Source organism: Macaca nemestrina, chromosome 20 (genome assembly GCF_043159975.1).
Source record: "Macaca nemestrina isolate mMacNem1 chromosome 20, mMacNem.hap1, whole genome shotgun sequence".
Classification (NCBI taxonomy): Eukaryota; Metazoa; Chordata; class Mammalia; order Primates; family Cercopithecidae; genus Macaca; species Macaca nemestrina.
In genome coordinates, this window is record NC_092144.1 from 4,231,947 (window position 1) to 4,250,003 (window position 18,057).

Here is an 18,057-nt window from a genome sequence, read left to right on the forward strand (position 1 = left end):
TTGGCCTCTTCGTACATTGCCCCCCTGTCATTGGCTAATCTGAAGCGCTCGGCCCGCCCTCCATGCCTGGCAACTCTCCGGTCCCTTCCTGCGGGCGGGGCGAGTGGAGGGCGTGTCCTGCCGAGGGGCGAGGCAAGTGGAGGGCGGGGCCGCGCTGCCGCCCCGCCCCGGCCCCGGCCCCGCTCCGGCCCTGCTCCCACTGCCGCGGCAACGGCCCCAGCCCACGGAGGCGGCTGGACTGACCCCCGACGGTTGGACGCACGGACTCTGCTCCGAGAGCAGGTGAGCGAGAAGTGCCGGGGCGACCCCTATTTCAGCGCATCCCGGGGACCACCTGGCCGCCCTGTCTCTCCCGCCCGGTAATGCTTCTGCACCCCGCCGCCTGTCCGTCTGCATTCCTGCCTCAGTTTCCCTCTGTCTCTCTGTCCCTCTTGCTGTATAGGTTAGGGAGAGACAGGTTGAGTCTCAATTGCCCCCCTTGGCGTGGGGCTCTGCTTGGGACCAGCACCCCCACCCCTCCGTGGAATCTAGTGGACTCTGCCCCCTTTAACTGCAGGGCCACAGGTGCTCAGGACAGATTCCAGAACCCCGAGGGCATTCCAGGAGGTGGGCAGCTGGGCCAGCCATGCGGAGGTGGGCATGACTGTAGCTTTGACTGTAGCTTCTGGCTAAACCAGGCATCGGTGGCGGGGAGCCAGGCCTAGGCCCGCCCAGGCCCACCCGGACTGGCCCCTAACGAACTCCCAAGTGGCCTGTGGGGCCGTGGCCTCAGTTTTGCCAGCTGTGAACTGGGACCGTCGCTGCCAAGGTAATTGGCAGGTGATCTGAAGGACGTCTGTCGCCTCCTGGCCTTTTCTGTGAAGTCGAACTAGGTCCATTTCCTGGGATGGTAAACTAAGGCCTAGAAAGAGGCCAATGCTTCCAATGTTTGGCCAGGGAGGTGGGGACACAGGAAGGACAGAATCTGTTTTCTCTGCATCCTCACATTTTCCAGCACCTTCTCTATGGTGGGGGGAAGGGCTGGGGGAGGAGCAGCTCTAGGTGTAAACAGGCTACCAGAGGTTCTTTCCTGAGCCAGTCCCAGCTCAGCTGGGGGCGGTGAACGCCTCGGGAGGTCCCAGCGGGGTCAGCCCAGTCGTGGCGGAGCTTGGGCAAATCTAGATTTGAACTCTGCCACCCGCATGGTACCTTGAACCAGTTTTTCAATTCTGCTGAGCCTGTTTCCTCATCTGTAAAACAGGAGTGGGTCGTAACTCACCGAATTACGACTGCTGGGGGATCAGGTGCAGGAATACAGGCCCTGCTTGTAACCCCCCTGACCCTCGCTGTGGCTCTGCCCCAGTCGCACTGGCCTCCTCCTGTTCCTCCAGCACCCCAGGCGAGGTCCTGCCTCAGGGCCTTTGCATGGGCTATGCCCTCTGCCACCACGGCAGGTCCGAGGGCGCCAACTTTGAAACATAACAAGCTCCCTGTATGGGCCGGCCCAGGACCTGCATAGGCAAGGGCTGGGAGGGGCAGAGGAGGGGCCGTTCAGGGACGCTGTACCTATGGAAACAGTGAACAAAGGGCTGTCTCCAGCCACACAAACACCTGGGTGAATTGGGAACTGGCCAGAGGCTGGAGCAGCCTGGGACACAGGTGGCGGGTGAGTGCTTAGACCCCTGGGGGGACTATGGGCTGGAGGGGACTTGAATCCTGCTCTAATCGTGGGGTACCAGGGGGTCCCTAAAGGAAGCGGCTCTGCAGACGGGTGCAGGTCTGAGGCCCCGCCGTGTGCCCCTCCCTCTGTGTGGCCTTGGGCCAACTGTCAGGTGCCCCCAGAACCTCAGTTTCCTCGTCCCCGTTCCTCCAGGGGTCAGCCCAGGTGGGCGAGGGGTCCTTTGATTGCCTGACAATTCAGTATGGTGGGTTCCAGAGGACTCAGTGTCCCTGTCTGTCCAATGGGGCCACGAAAGGGTGCCTTGAGGACAAAACTCCAGCCATTGACGGGGAAACACTTCTCCCAGAGAGACGTCAGCGCTAAAAAATGACTCACACTTGCCCAGGTACAGCCTCAGGTGTTACAGACGGGGAGGGGCGCGAGGAGGCAGATCGAGAGGGAGGAACCGCCTGGTTCCACAGCCTGCCTGCCCTTCCCAGCATCCCCCGACACCCCTCAGCAGACAACTTCCCTGGAATCACACCCACCCGAGCTTTGATGCAGGGACCTCTGGCAGAGTTCCTGGGATCTTGTAAATTCCCAGCTTCTAGGCCTCAGTTTCCCCATCTGTCCAATGGGGCTGGTCATCTCCTTTTTCTTGTAGAAAGGGGCTGAGATAACTGGGGGGAGGGAGGGTGCTTTGAGGGGTGGGGGAGATTCAGCAAGACATTGTCAAAGGCCCGAGGAGGGGATTACAGGACACAGTGCTTCTAGAAGCTTCCTAAGGCTTCCATCCTTCCCCTCTGGGGTGAGCTCTGGGAGAGAGGAGATTTGAACCCCCCTCACAAAAGAACCCCAAATGTGCTGTGGACTAGGATGGGGAAAGGATTGCGCTAGGTTAAAGGCTGGGTTCAAATTCTGATTCTGCCACATCACTGCTTTATAAGCTCGTGACCCTCTCTGACTCAGTTTCCCCATAACCAAAACCTTGCAGGTCCATCTAGAGAATTTCCCAGCCTGGGCAACATGGTGAAACCCTGTCTCTACTGAAAACAAAGAAAAAGAAAAAATTAGCCAGGTGTGGTGGCGCGGGCCTGTAGTCCCAGCCACTCTGGAGGCTGAGGTGGGAGGATCACCTGAGCCCAGGGAGGTTGAGGCTGCAGTGAGCCGAGATCACACCACTGCGCTCCAGCCTGGGTGACAGGAGTGAGACCCTGTCTTAAAGAAAAAGAAGAGAATTGGCTGGGCGCCATGGCTCACGCCTGTAATCCCAGCACGTTGGGAGGCCGAGGCGGGTGGATCACCTGAGGTGAGGAATTCAAGACCAGCCTGGCCAACAGGGCAAAACCCTGTCTCTACTAAAAATACAAAAATGAGCTGGGTGTGGTGGTGGGTGCTTGTAATCCCAGCTACTCAGGAGGCTGAGGCAGGAGAAACACTTAAACCCGGGAGGCAGAGGTTGCAGTGAGCCAAGATCGCACCACTGCACTCCAGCCTGGGTTGACAGAGTGTGAGACTCCATCTCAAAAAATTAAAAAAATATATACACATAAAATAAATAAAATAGACGGGGGATCTGGGAGGGCCTCCTGAGGAGGGGCCATGTAAACCCAGACCTGGATGACAAGAAAGAAACAGCCATGTAGAGACCTGGGGGAAGAGCAGCTTAGGCAGAGGGCATAGGTTGTGTAAAGGTCCTGGGGCAGGATGCCACCTGGCATGATGGATGAGCAGCAAGGAGGCCCATGGGGCTGGAGCGGTGAGCAGGAGGAGAGAGGGTAGAGGAGAGGGCAGGGAGGGGACAGGGCATGGTGTGCAGATTCTTATGGTTGCCAGGAACACTTGACTTTGACCCCAAGGGAAGTGGGAGCCATGGAGGGTGGTTGGCAGGGGAAGGATAGAACCTGACTCAGGTACTCACTGGCACCCTTTGGCTGCTACAGGAAGGATAGACCGGGGGCATGGGGATAGATGGTGCCAGGAGACAAGGGGACCAGGCTGTGGGGGAGGTAAGAAGTGGGTTGCGTTAGGCCAGGCATGGTGGCTCACGCCTGTAATCCCAGCACTTTGGGAGGCTGAGGCAGGCTGATCACCTGAGGTCAGGAGTTGGAGACCAGCCTGACCAACATGGTGAAACCCCTTCTCTACTAAAAATAGAAAAATTAGCCAGGGATGGTGGTGGGTGCCTGTAATCCCAGCTACTCAGGAGGCTGAGGCAGGAGAATCGCCTGAACCCAGGAGGCGGAGGTTGCGGTGAGCTGAGATCGCGCTGCTGCACTCCAACCTGGGCAACAGAGCGAGACTCTGTCTCAAAAAAAAAAGAAGAAGAAGAAGAAGAAGTGGGTTGCGTTGGGACACATTTAGGGGCTGGATGCACCTCCTGCCAGGTGATCCTAGGCTTCTCTACAGTGTAAGAACCTATTGCTTGGGCTGAGGCAAGCCTGTCCCCTCCTCTGCAGAGCCATGAGCTGTGGGTACCTGATATTCATGTTTGGTCCTCGAACCCTTTCTCCAGTGGAAATCTGGCCACAGTGGAAAGTGTCCAGGCTCCCTGCCACAACCCAGCAGGCAGCTGGACCCTGCCCATCCGTACGGTGGTCCTGAGGGTTCTGGGGAACCCAGTTTGAGAACAACTGATGTCACCCCCAACTTGGGCCAACAGATTCCCCTCTCTCTTTTGCCATAACTAAAATGGACACTGGCCAAGTGTGGCGGCTCACACCTGTAATACCAGCATTTTGGGAGGCTGAGGCAGGAAGATCGCTTGAGTTCAGGAGTTTGAGACCAGCCTGGCCAACATGGCAAAACCCGTCTCTACTAAAAGTACAAAAATTAGCCAGGCATGGTGGCAGGTGCCTATAATCCCAGCTATTTGGGAGGCTGAGGCAGGAGAATCGCTTGAACCCGGGAGGTGGAGGTTGCAGTGGGCTGAGATCTCGACATTGCACTCCAGCCTGAGCAACAGAGCGAGATTCCATCTCAAAAAATAAATAAATGAAAATAAAATTGGCTGGTCACGGTGGCTCATGCCTGTAATCCCAGCACTTTGGGAGGCTAAGGTGGGCGGATCACCTGAAGTCAGGAATTCGAGACCAGCCTGACCAACATGGAGAAACCCCGTCTCTACTAAAAATACAAAATTAGCCGGGCGTGGTGGTGCATGCCTGTAATCCCAGCTACTTGGGAGGCTGAGGCAGGAGTTTGAACCCAGGAGGCAGAGGTTGCAGTGAGCTGAGATTGCGCCATTGCACTCCAGCCTGGGCAATAAGAGCGAAACCCCGTCTCAAAAAAACAAAACAAAAATAAAATGAAATGGACACTGGCCAGGTGTGGCAGCTCACACCTGCAATCCCAGCACTTTGGGAGGCCGAGGCAGGAGGATCACTTGAGCCCAGGAGTTCGAGACTAGCCTGGGCAACATAGCAAGATGCCATCTCTACAGAAAAAAAAAAAAAAAAAAAGAACCAGGCGTGGTGGCACATACCTGTAGTCCCAGCTACTCAGGAGGCTGAGGTGGGAGGATCACTCGAGCCCAGGAGGTCGAGGCTATAGTGAGCTATAATGGTACCACTGCACTCCAGCCTGGGCAATAGAGTAAGACCTTGTCTTAAAAAAAAAAAAAAAAAAAAAGAATAAATAAAAATAAAATGGACAACGACTTGCAAAGCCTGAGTCATGGATTTTTTTTTTGTTTTGTTCTGTTTGAGACAGAGTCTCACTCTGTTTCTCAGGCTGGAGTGAAGTGGAGCTCACTGCAACCTCCGCCCCCCCAGAGAATCGTGCCCTCCGCGATTCTCGTGACACAGCCTCCCATGTAGCTGAGATTACAGGTGTGTGCCACACACACACACTCGGCTAATTTTTGTATTTTTAGTAGAGATGGAATTTTCACCATGTTGGCCAGGCTGGTCTTGAACTCCCAACCTGAGGTGATCCACCCACCTCGCCCCCCAAAGTGCTGGGATTCCAGGCATGAGCCACCGCGCCCAGCCTGTGAGTCATGGGTCTTAAAGGGCTTGGTGCAGTGGGACCCTGGGAGTTGGTGGGGTGAGGCCTGGGATCACTGGCCTCAGTGGGAAGAGACCTGAGGCCCCCCGGACTCCCGGAGCACAGTCGGGGCTGTGACAAGACAGATGGAGCGGCTGGGCTGGCCCTGCTGAGCAGACCCATCAATTATTGACACTCTCTGTGAGGGGCATGAAGAATTAATGGGACAGGGGTGGGGATGGCAGGGACTTGTCACATAATTGCAGCCAGCTCACCAGAGCCACCTCCTGTGTTTTCAGGAATTTTGCTATCTGGTTGTTAAATGCAGCCATTACTTAATGAGGGAGAATATAAACTTATACTTAAGGCTGGGCATGGTGGCTCCCACCTTTTAGTCCCAGCAATTTGGGAGGCCGAGGCGGGTGGATCACTTAAGGCCGGGAGTTCAAGACCAGCCTGGCCGACATGGCCAAAGCCCATCTCTACTAAAAAAAAAAAAAAAAAAAAAAAAACGAAAATTAGCTAGGCGTGGTGGCACGCTCCTATAATCCCAGCTACTCGGGAGGCTGAGGTAGGTAAATCTTTTGAACCCAGGCGGCGAAGGTTGCCGTGAGCCAAGATGGTGCCACTGCATTCCAGCCTGGGCGACAGAGTGAGACTCTGTCTCAAAAAAAAAAAAAAAGAGCCGGGCACAGTGGCTCACGCCTGTCATCCCAGCACTTCGGGAGGCCAAGGCGGGCAGATCACAAGGTCAGGAGATGGAGACCATCCTGTGAATGGTGAAACCCCATCTCTACTAAAAATACAAAAAATTAGCCGGGCGAGGTGGCGGGCGTCTGTAGTCCCAGCTACTCTGGAGGCTGAGGCAGGAGAATGGCGTGAGCCCGGGAGGCGGAGCTTGCAGTGAGCCGAGATCGCGCCACTGCACTGCAGCCTGGGCGACAGAGTGAGACTCCGTCTCCAAAAAAAAAAAAGAATATAGGGACCAGGGAAATAATCAAGGGAGCCAGGGAGTTGGTACCTGGTCACCCATTTTGCAGATGGGAAAGCTATCCCCATGCATGGGATCTGTCGAGGGTCACAGCAGGGAGACCTCAGCGCTGTGGATGGACCTGGACGGGCTGTGGACAGGGCTGAAGCCTCCTGGCTGTTCCTGTAACAAGCGTGACACAGCCCTGCCCCAGAGCCTTTGCACAGGCTGCGCCCTTTGCCTGGAGCATCTTCCCGCAGACCCTGTCATTGCAGGCCCAGCTCCACCAGCCCAGCCCCTCCCTAGAGAGGCTCTCCTGGTTACCCTGACCTTCATCCCCCGCCCCTGTGGCCCATCTCTCTCTCTCAAATTAACTTGTTGGTTTCTATTTATTGGTTACTGGTACCTCCTTCTTCCAGCAGGGGAACACAGTGTTTTTCTTTTTTTTTTTGAGACGGAGTCTCACTCTTGTCACCCAGGCTGGAGTGCAGTGGCGCAATCTCGACTCTCTTATACCTCTGCCTCCCGGGTTCATGCCATTCTCCTGCCTCAGCCTCCCGAGTAGCTGGGACTACGGGCGCCCGCCACCTCGCCCAGCTAATTTTTTGTATTTTTAGTAGAGATGGGATTTCACTGTGTTCTCCAGGATGGTCTCGATCTCCTGACCTTGTGATCCGCCCGCCTCAGCCTCCCAAAGTGCTGGGATTACAGGCATGAGCCACCGCGCCCAGCCTAATTTTAGTACTTTTAGTAGAGACAGGGTTTCACCATGTTGGCCAGGCTAGTCTCAAATTCCTGACCTCAGGTGATTCACCCGCCTCAGCCTCCCAAAGTGCTGGGATTACAGGTATGACCCACCGCATCCGGCCAACGGTATTTCTTAAAGAGGGCCAATTTAGACATTTGGAAACTTTTTTTTTTTTTGGGACGGAGTCTCACTCTATCACCCAGGCTGGAGTGCAGTGGCGCTGCTGTATCCCCGGTGACTTTGTGGTCTCTTTTGCAAAACAGGCCACCTGGCCAGTACCAGGTGAGAATGACAAATAGGCACACGTCACTGGTTCAGGACATTGGGGTTTGGCCACGAGCTTCTGCCCCAGGACAGTTGGTGCTCCATAAATGCTTGTCAAGCCACTGAATGGGTGTTAACACCCGAATCCCAGAAGCTGTAGCGGGCTGTGTGTGTTTGTGATGACGGGGTGCCCTGGCATTTGGAGGGTGATGCCCCTAGGCCCCAGGCAGTCCCTGGGAAGGCCCCTGCCCTGTAAGGGCTGATGCGGCCGCTACACCGCCTCCTGCAGGAAGGAAGACCCAGGTTTATTTTGGTCCTCGGCTGTTCCCCTGGGAGAGCAGTCATCCTCCTGTCTGGCTGCCTGGATGGGAGCGTTTCTGGCAGAACAATGGGTCAGGGAGGAGGAAGGGGAAGGCCAGGCAGCTGGGCCGCGCCAGGTGTCAGCAGGACCGGGGCTGCCCCGATGGTCTTCGGAGTGTGGGGTCAGGAAGGGAGGCCACAGCTGCTTGCCCCCGTCCCTCTTCCTGTTGGCCTTGTAGGGGGCGGGGGTTGCTCTTGGGAGCCCAGGCCCTTCCTGAAGCTGTAAACAGGCCTGACTCCCCTCCAGAATCAACTTCTCCAGCCTCACGACTCGTAGATGGGAAAGTCAAGGCCCAGGGAGGGGCACAGCCCTGCCTGGGGTCACGCAGCTCCTGAGATGGGCAGAAAGATGTGGGCTCCAGGGCCGATGGGGTCCAGGGACCTCATCCCCAGATGCAGAGAAAGGCCTTTTCCTCTTTGAGTCCCCTCGGTTTGTTCATCTATGAATTGGGGAGACGGGACCCAGGGGTTCGGGAATTCGCTCTTGAAATCTGCAGACTTTTTTTTTTTTTTTTTTTTTGCAATACAGTTTCGCTCTCATTGCCCAGGCTTGGAGTCCAGTGGAATGATTTCAGCTGACTGCAACCTATGCCTCCTGGGTTCAAGCGATTCTTCAGTCTCAGTCCCTCAAGTAGCTGGGACTACAGGAGCCCACCACACCACGCCCGGCTAATTTTTGTAGTTTTAGTAGAGATGAGGTTTCACCATGTTGCCCAGGCTGGTCTCAAACTCCTGACCTCAAGTGATCCACCTGCCTCGGCCTCTCAAAGTGCTGGGATTACAGGCGTGAGCCACCGTGCCCAGCCATGTGTGGCTTTTTTTTTTTTTTGAGATGGAGTCTCGCTCTGTCGCCCAGGCTTGAGTGCAGTGGTGCAATCTCGGCTCTCTGCAACCTCCGCCTCCCGGGTTCAAAGCAATTCTCCTGCCTCAGCCTCCCGAGTAGCTGGGACTATTAGCCACCACGCCCGGCTAATTTTTTGTTTTTAGTAGAGATCGGGTTTCACCGTGTTAGACGGGATGTTCTGGATCTCCTGACCTCGTGATCTGCCCGCCTCGGCCTCCGAAAGTGCTGGGATTACAGGTGTGAGCCACCATGCCCGGCCAGCTTTTTTTTTTTTTTCGCACAGGGAATCTCACTGAGATAGAACTAGGTTTGCAAATTCACACAGCTGAGAGGCACGGAAGGGCGGAATTCCAGGCACTGGTTGCAGCCTCTTCAGAGGAAGCTCACAGCTTAGTGGAGATTGGGGGTTTGGTCACAAGCTTCTGCCCCAGGACAGAGTTAGTTTTGATCTTCCCCGTATTTCAGATGGGGAAACTGAGACCCGTTGTTAAGTTGCTTGCTGCAGAGGCCAGAGCTGGGAGCAGGCCCTAAATATCAGGGTTGCCCTCTTAAGACTCAGGGCCAGTTGAGGGTGTTAGATGGGGAAGGCAGAGGGAGTTGGGGTTCAAGGGCGTTGGGAGCCAGTGGTCACTGTATTGCTGTGCGGCCTTGGGGAAGTGGCTCAGCCTCTCTGAGCCTTTGTGGTCTCTTCTGCAAAACAAGCAACCTGCCTAGTACACGGTGGGGGTGATGAAGTGGGCATATGTCGCTGACTCAGGGCCTGCCACGTGGCACTGAGTCAACAGCACCCCTTTTCTGCGCAGAGCCAGGGTCTGGTGACCGAGGTCAGAGGGCAGGGGCAGCCCATCCAGTAATTCCCGTGCCTGCCCTGACCTCAGAGGGCGGCCGAGGGTTTGGAACTTCTCCTGGAGTCTGAACTCACACAAAGACCTGCTTTGTGGGGGCTCCTGGGGTAGGTGGGTGCCCACATGGCATTCCGAGACTGGCAGCCTGGCGCTGGGGTGGGAGTGGAGGCTGAGCAGGGCCTGGGGCAGTGAGGGAGACCGGGGGCGGGTCTCAGGCCCTCCCTCCTCCCACAGTTCATTCAGCAGATGTTTCTGGAGTCTTTAGGGACGCTGTGGATAAGGAATCGGGCCCATGACCTCCCCTGCAGCCTGGGGTGAGGCAGACCAATGGGGGTGCAGAGCCGGGGAGCAGAAGAGCAGTGGGGATGCCTGGGACACCTGCATCTCAAAGGAGGCAGAGACTTGGGGGCCAAAGTGATGGGGATGTATAGGAGTTTACCAGGGAAGAGGAAGGTGCTTCGGGACCAGGGCTTTGGGGATGTATAGGAAGGAGTTCACCTGGGAAGAGGCAGGGGCTTAGGGGCCAGGGCTTTGGGGGATGTATAGGAGTTCACCAGGGAGGAGACAGGGTCGTAGGGTATTGGGGTCCACAGGGAAGAGTCAGGGCTCCAAGTGAGGTATGGGGCTTGGTCCTGGGAGCTTCGGGGAGCTGTCAGCTGGTTATCAGCAGGTAAGGGCTATGCCCCACTCTGAGATTTAGGAAGAATTCCGGAGCTGCAGGAAGGAGGTGGGTGGAGGGGGAAGCTCCAGGGCCGGGGAAATTGGGCAGGCTACAGGGCAGAGTGGACAGAGAAAAGGAGCAGACAGGGACGGGGGGTGGCTCTGCAGTCAGAGGCCTGGCTCTTGTGCCTCGAGAGCTGGCCAGCCTCTCACCTTGGCCACCTCCCCTGCCCCAGCCTGGACAGGGGCTATCCAAGTCAGTGTTTCCCTGCTGGAAGAATCATCGGAGCCATGCCTTCCCAGAAGCCCCACAAATGTCTGCCTGTGAACCCATCACCCCCTGGCTCACTTGGAGTCGAAGGCCTTAGGCATGCCTGTGATAAACCCTGTGGAGGCTGGGCGCGGTGGCTCCCGCCTGTAATCTCAGCACTTTGGGAGGCCGAGGCAGGCGGATCACGAGGTCAGGAGATTGACTGGCTAACATGGGGAAACCTCATCTTTACTAAAAATACAAAAAATTAGCTGGGTGTGGTGGCGGGCGCCTGTAGTCCCAGCTACTAAGGAGGCTGAGGCAGGAGAATGGCGTGAGCCCGGGAGGCGGAGCTTGCAGTGAGCCGAGATCGCGCCACTGCACTCCAGCCTGGTCAACAAAGCGAGACTCCAGTCTCAAAAATAAATAAATAAACAAACCCCGTGGGGGCAGTGGGGCTGAAGGCACTGCCATAGTAACGGGGCTCCTCCACCCTGAGCAGCCTGGAGTCTGGGGCTTACTTGGAACCCCATCTCACAGAGCTGTGGGGTGAGGGTGGGGAGTGTTGAGCTGGACCTAGGGGTATGGAACGGAACCCCTGTAATGATCACCTTGAACCCCTTCTCAGCTCATAGCAAGGAAATGGTGAGTTTGAGGGCTGGTGTCAGGCCCTACAGATAGTGGGTTTCAGAAGGGCCTTCTCTGTTTATAATAATAATCAAATAATAATAAATAAAAAATAAAATTTTTGATTTTGTTTTGTAGAGATAGGGTCTTGCTATGTTGCCCAGCCTGGTCTCAAACTCCTGGCCTCAATTCACCTGCCTCAACCTCCCAAAGCACTGGGACCACAGGCTTGAATTACAGGCTGGAGTGCGGTGGCATGGACTCAGCTCACTGGGTTCAAGAGATTCCACCTCCCGGGTTCAAGAGATTCTCCTGCCTCAGCCTCCCAAGTAGCTGGGATTATGGGTGCCCACCACCAAGCCTGGCTAATTTTTGTATTTTTAGTAGAGACAGGGTTTCACCATGTTGGCCAGGCTGGTCTCGAACTCCTGACCTCAGGCGATCCGCTGGCCTCGGCCTCCCAAATTGTCGCGATTACAGGCGTGAGCCACTGCGTCCAGCATGACACTTTTTAAAGAAACACATTCTGTCAGGCCCTCTGGGGTCTGTGGTGGTGTCACCTCTTCTGTGTGAGTGCCCCAGTGTGCGAAACTGATGGCTGGTCCCTGTCCCCCGCAGGCCATGGACACCTTCAACACCAAGAGTCTGGCTCTGCAGGCGCAGAAGAAGCTCCTGAGTAAGATGGCATCTAAGGCAGTGGTGGCCGTGCTGGTGGATGACACCAGCAGCGAGGTGCTGGACGAGCTGTACCGCGCCACCAGGGAGTTCACGCGCAGCCGCAAGGAGGCCCAGAAGATGCTCAAGAACCTGGTGAAGGTGGCCCTGAAGCTGGGGCTGCTGCTGCGCGGGGACCAGCTGGGCGGGGAGGAGCTGGCGCTGCTGCGGCGCTTCCGCCACCGGGCGCGCTGCCTGGCCATGACGGCCGTCAGCTTCCAGCAGGTGGACTTCACCTTCGACCGGCGCGTGCTGGCCGCTGGGCTGCTCGAGTGCCGCGACCTGCTGCACCAGGCCGTGGGCCCCCACCTGACCGCCAAGTCCCACGGCCGCATCAACCACGTGTTCGGCCACCTGGCCGACTGCGACTTCCTGGCCGCGCTCTACGGCCCCGCCGAGCCCTACCGCTCCCACCTGCGCAGGATCTGCGAGGGCCTGGGCCGGATGCTGGACGAGGGCAGCCTCTGAGCCCCAGGGCCGCCCGACCGCGCCCCTCGCGCCTTCTGGGGCTCTTCTGCTGGGCGCGGTGGGCTTTGTGGGTTTTTTCCACCTCTTTTCTCCCGATCGGACTCTGGTCGAACTCCCCCAGACAGGTGGGTGACCTGGCCCCTTTGAGAGGACGCTGAGCCATCTGTAGCAGCTGTTTCAGACACGGATGTCACCTCTTCTCCTGGCCTCCGCCCAATGGGGAGAGGAATTTGGGGCCCTACTCTGGGGACCACCTTCCACCCCTATTTGTACTTCCTGGGCCACACCGACCCCTGGGTCGCTTGATGTAAAAGTCAAAAGTTGCTGCTTCCCACTTGGTGACGTCGCTTGGGATTTTCATCCCCGCACACAAGGACTAGTTAGGGGGCAAATCGCGGCACCCCCCCGCCCCATCCATAAATTCACATGCTAACCCCCAGGACCAGAAGATGATCTGATTTGGAAATAGGATCATTACAAATGGGATTAGTTCAGAGGATGTCATCTTGGAGTAGGGTGGGCCTCAATTCAAGGACTGGGGTCCTTAAAAAAAGTGGGCTCAGGGCCGGGCGCGGTGGCTCAAGCCTGTAATCCCAGCACTTTGGGAGGCCGAGACGGGCGGATCACAAGGTCAGGAGATCGAGACCATCCTGGCTAACACGGAGAAACCCCATCTCTACTAAAAAATACAAAAAACTAGCCGGGCGAAGTGGCGGGCGCCTGTAGTCCCAACTACTCGGGAGGCTGAGGCAGGAGAATGGCGTGAACCCGGGAGGCAGAGCTTGCAATGAGCTGAGATCCGGCCACTGCACTCCAGCCTGGGCGACAGAGCCAGACTCAGTCTAAAAAAAAAAAAAAAAAAAAAAAAAAAAAAAAAAAAAAAAAAAAAAAGTGGGCTCGGGGCAGGGCCCGGTGGCTCACGCCTGTAATCCCAGTACTTTGGGAGGCTAAGGTGGGCGGATCATGAGGTCAGGAGATCAAGACCATCCTGGCTAACACGGTGAAACCCCATCTCTACTAAAAATACAAAAAATTAGCCAGGTGTGGTGGCGGGCGCCTGCAGTCCCAGCTACTCGGGAGGCTGAGTCAGGAGTATTGCTTGAACCAGGAGGTGGAGCTTGTAGTGAGCCAAGATCGTGCCACTGCACTTCAGCCTGGGTGATAGGGCAAGACTCCATCTCAAAAAAAAAAAAAAAAAAAAAGTGGGGGAATTGGGGCCAGGTGCAGTGGCTCACTCCTGTAATCTCAGCACTTTGGGAGGCTGAGGCAGGAGGATTGCTTGAGCTCAGGAGTTCAAGACCAGCCTGGGCAAGATGCTGAGACGCCCATATCTACAAAAAAAAAAAAAAAAAAAAAGGCCGGGTGCAGTGGCTCACGCCTGTAATCCCAGCACTTTGGGAGGCTGAGGCGGGCGGATCACGAGGTCAGGAGATCGAGACCATCTTGGCAAACATGGTGAAACCCTGTCTCTACTAAAAATACAAAAAAAATTAGCTGGTCATGGTGGAGGGCGCCTGTAGTCCCAGCTTCTCGGGAGGCTGAGGCAGGAGAATGGTGTGAACCCGGAAAGTGGAGCTTGCAGTGAGCCGAGATCGTGCCACTGCACTCCAGCCTGGGTGACAGAGCGAGACTCCATCTCAAAAAAAAAAAAAAAAGAAAAAATTATTGTGGTGGGCCGAGGGTGGTGGCTCCCAGCACTTTGGGAGGCTGAGGCGGGCAGATCACAAGGTCAAGAGATTGAGACCATCCTGGCCAACATGGTGAAACCGTCTCTACTAGAAATACAAAAATTAGCCAGGCGTGGTGGTGGGCGCCTGTGGTCCCAGCTACTGGGGAGGCTGAGGCAGGAGAATCGCTTGAACCTGGAAGGCAGAGGTTGCAGTGAGCCAAGATTGCACCACTGCACTCCAGCTTGGTGAAAAAGTGAGATTAGTCTCAAAAAAAAAAAAAAAAAAAATTATTGTGGTGGTGGGCATCTATAGTCCCAGCTACTTGAGAGACTGAGGAGGGAAGATCACTTGAGCCCAGGAGTTAGAGGCTGCAGTGACCAATGATCGTGCCACTGCACTCCAGCTTGAGTGAGGGTGGGTCCCTGTCTTCAAAAAAAAAAAAAAGGATTTGGACACAGACATGCATGCAAGGAAGGCCAAGGATGCCAGCCACCACCAGGAGCTGGGAGAGGCCCCAGGCAGATTCCCCTCAGCCTTGGAGGGACCTAGCCCTGGCCACACCTTCATCTCAGACTTGTGGTCCAGAGAACTGAATGAGAACAAATGTGCCTGAAGCCCGTCAGTCCACAGGACTTGGTCCTGGAAGCCCCCACTCAAGAAGGCTCCAGGGAACGCTGGCACGTTCAGCCAGGATGCCTGCATGACACTGGAGACCTCTGCCCTGGGTCGGGAGGAGAACGGCTCCAATCCAGGGACTGTCACGTGGGAGGGGACGGAGCGTGCCCCCCACCCAGGGGTAGGGGAAACCACCTGAGATGTATGCACATTTTATTTATTGTTTTGAGACAAGGTCTCGCTGTGTCGCCCAGGCTGGAGTGCAGCGGTGCAATCTCGGCTCACTGCAGCCTCGTCCTCCCAGGCTCAAGTGATCCTCGGCTGGGACTACAGGCGTGCACCACCACACCTGGCTAATCTTTGTATTTTTTGTAGACACAAGGTCTCACCATGTTGCCAGGATGGTCTCAAACTCCTGGGCTCAAGCGATCTACCTCCCTCGGCCTCACAAAGTGTGCACGTTTGTAATATCCTGATTTCATGTTTGGAGAATCAGCAACCAACCAGCCAACCATGTTACTTTTATAAGACAGACCCAAGAAAGCAAAGCTCGGCCGTCATCTTGGCTCTGGTACTACCCAGAGACCCGCGATTCTTAGCTCGGGCCGCGGAGGCGTGCTGTGGTGGAGTCTATTTGCCATTTTTGTTTGTCAGCAGGGGGCATGGGTTCTCAAAGGTTGCAAAATGGTGCTGCAGGTCAGGAAGGTTATTTTGGGTGCCTGTGGGGGAGGGGAAACGAGGTCCCATGACTGTTTTGCAGAACCTCGTCTATAGAGGGTAGAGGTTGCCGCAGGGGCCTGTGGGCCTTACTCGGTGAGAAGGTAGGTCTAGCCGGCTCCATCCAGTATTTGAGACATTTGAAACGTGCCAGCATTTAAAAACCAAGATCACACACACCCGTCCGGATTTGGAGTTTCTCTTGCAAACTCGCCAGTCGGGGCCATCCGAGCCTGCACTGACCCCTGGTGAAGCTGTGCAGGGGCTGCCCCTCTCCCTTTTGCCACAGTCCTCTCCACTCCCTTTCGCCTCTCCCTGGCCTGCCGCACTCACTGATAGGAAATCCTGACCCCAGACTCGGAGCAGGTTTCCTGTGGTTTGGTTTTTGCTTCCGTGAAAAAGCCAAAGGTCTTGGCCAGAGAGCCAGCTGTTCCTACCTCTACCCCACGCTTCCAAGGCAACCTTTTCCGCTTATCTTAGGCCGAGAGACAGACCTTCAAGAACTTACGTGGATTCTGATTCTCTCACGAAGCCCCGATGGAACCGTGTGCTGTTGAGACATCAATGGGCAAAACTCTACGTGTCCCTGCTGGGCTGTCCAGCCAGTCTGGACTCTTGTAAATTTGAGATTTAATTAAAGGAAACAAACCAAATAGAACTACGGAACAAATTTTTTTTTTTTTTTTTTGAGATGGAGTCTCGTTCTGTCGCCCAGGCTGGAGTGCAGTGGCGCAATCTCGGCTCACTGCAAGCTCCGCCTCCCGGGTTCACGCCATTCTCCTGCCTCAGCCTCCCAAGTAGCTGGGACTATGGGTGCCCGCCACCATGCCTAATTTTTTTGTATTTTTAGTAGAAACAGGGTTTCACCGTGTTTGCCAGGATGGTCTCGATCTCATGACCTCGTGATCCACCCGCCTCGGCCTCCCAAAGTGCTGGCATTACAGGTGTGAAGTGAGCCACTGTGCCTGGCTGGAACAATTTAAATAAAAGCACACACCAGCCTGGGCACAGTGGCTCATACCAGTAAACCTAGGGCTTTGAGAGGCCGAGGCAGGAGGATCACTTGAGCCAAGGAGTTCGAGACCAGCCTGGGCAACATAACAAGACCCTATCTCTAAAAAAAATATAAGACTGAGTGTGGTGGCTCATGCCTGTAATCCCAGCACTTTGGGAGGCTGAGGCAGGTGGATCACCTGAGGTCAGGAGTTCAAGACCAGCCTGGCCAACATGGTGAAACCCCGTCTCTACTAAAAAGTACAAAAATTAGCCAGGCATGGTGGCAGGTGCCTGTAATCCCACCTACTTGGGAGGCTGAGGCAGGAGAATCACTTGAACGTGGGAGGCGGAGGTTGCAGTGAGCTGAGATCGTGCCATTGCATTCCAGCCTGGGCAACAGTGTGAGACTTGGTTTCAGAAACAGAATTAAAAAAATGAAAATTATAGCCAGTCAGGGTGGCATGCACCTGTGGTCCCAGCTATCTGGGAGGATGGCTTAGACCCAGGAGGTTGAGGCTGCAGTGAGCCGAGATTACACCACCGCACTCCAGCCTGGGTGATGGAGCAAGATTCCGTCTCAAAAACAAACAAAACAAAAAAGCACACACATGCACATGTGGGCTCAGAGGGGAAGCTCCTGTGTATCCTGAGATTGTCTGGCGTGTGCTGGTGCATCAGGCCGCCCAGGCATCATCCTTGATGCCCGCAGCCACGGATCCGGAAGCTGTGGGTGATTCCCAGCTGACCATGGCAGAGTCCCCCACCCTTGGCCGGGGTATGGGCGGTGGGCACCATTTCCCATGGCCTTTTCTGCACAGGAGGCTCTGGCAACCCTGTCGTGCTTATCTTCTGGGCCCTGTGGAGCCTCAGAGTCGAGAGCTGGAAAGGCTCCTGGCCCCGGAGGGGTCCCCAGACCTCAGAGCACTGCCATTCTTGGTCTAGGGGCCCTTCCTGCTGACGTGTGCTGCTGTCAGGCCTTTCCTCACGTGGTGGCATCAAGTGTGCAGTGGGAAGGCTGGCTGGTTTTCTTTTTTTTGAGACAGGGTGTCGCTCTGTAACCCAGGCTGGACTGCAGTGGTGCGATCTTGGCTCACCGCTGCCTTGGAGTCCTGGGTTCCAGGGATTCTCCTGTCTCAGGCTCCTGAGTAGCTGGGATTACAGGTGTGTGCCACCACGCCTGGCTAATTTTAAAATGATTATTTTTTTTGTAGAGATGGGGGTCTTGCTATGTTGCCCAAGCTGGTCTTGAACTCCTAGTGTCAAGTGATTCTCCTGCCTTAGCCTCTCAAAGTGCTGGAATTTATAGGCATAAGCCATCACGTCTGGCTTGTTTTTGTTTTTTAGTCACTGTGTTGCAACCCAGCTTCAAAAAACTAAGGGAGGCTGGCCACAGTGGCTCATGCCTCTAATCCCAGCACTTTGTAAGGCCGAGGCAGGTGTGGATTGCTTGAGCCCAGTTCAAAACCAGCCTGAGCAACACGGCAAAACCCCGTATCTATCAAAAAAAGAGACAAAAATTAGCCGGGCATGGTGGCGCGTGCTTGTAGTCCCAGCTACTTGGAAGGCTGAGGTGGGAGGATCACTTGAGCCCAGGAGATGGAGGTTGCAGTGAGCCGTGATTATGCCACTGCACTCCAGCCTGGGTGACGGGAAGACCCTGTCTTTTTTTTTTTTTTTGAGACA

The 18,057-nt window shown here is 55.6% G+C and overlaps 1 protein-coding gene across 5 annotated transcripts; it reads left to right on the forward strand.

Moving 5' to 3' along the window:
* Nucleotides 1–123: 123 nt before the first annotated feature.
* Nucleotides 124–16,036, forward strand: LOC105485178 (TNF alpha induced protein 8 like 1). 5 transcript variants are annotated; one of them, XR_011617762.1, is made up of 3 exons: nucleotides 124–282; nucleotides 11,813–12,501; nucleotides 15,859–16,036. XR_011617762.1 is itself a non-coding variant. In XM_011747392.3 (2 exons), exon 2 carries the CDS (start codon nucleotides 11,816–11,818, stop codon nucleotides 12,374–12,376), a length of 561 nt encoding a protein of 186 aa, XP_011745694.1. In that variant the 5' UTR covers nucleotides 124–282; nucleotides 11,813–11,815; the 3' UTR covers nucleotides 12,377–12,707. The 5 variants fall into 5 exon arrangements, 4 of the variants coding, with proteins under 4 accessions (XP_011745694.1, XP_011745707.1, XP_011745700.1 ...); XM_011747392.3 differs by lacking the exon at nucleotides 15,859–16,036 and having other exon boundaries at nucleotides 11,813–12,707; XM_011747405.3 differs by lacking the exons at nucleotides 124–282; nucleotides 15,859–16,036 and adding an exon at nucleotides 433–808 and having other exon boundaries at nucleotides 11,813–12,707.
* Nucleotides 16,037–18,057: the final 2,021 nt, after the last annotated feature.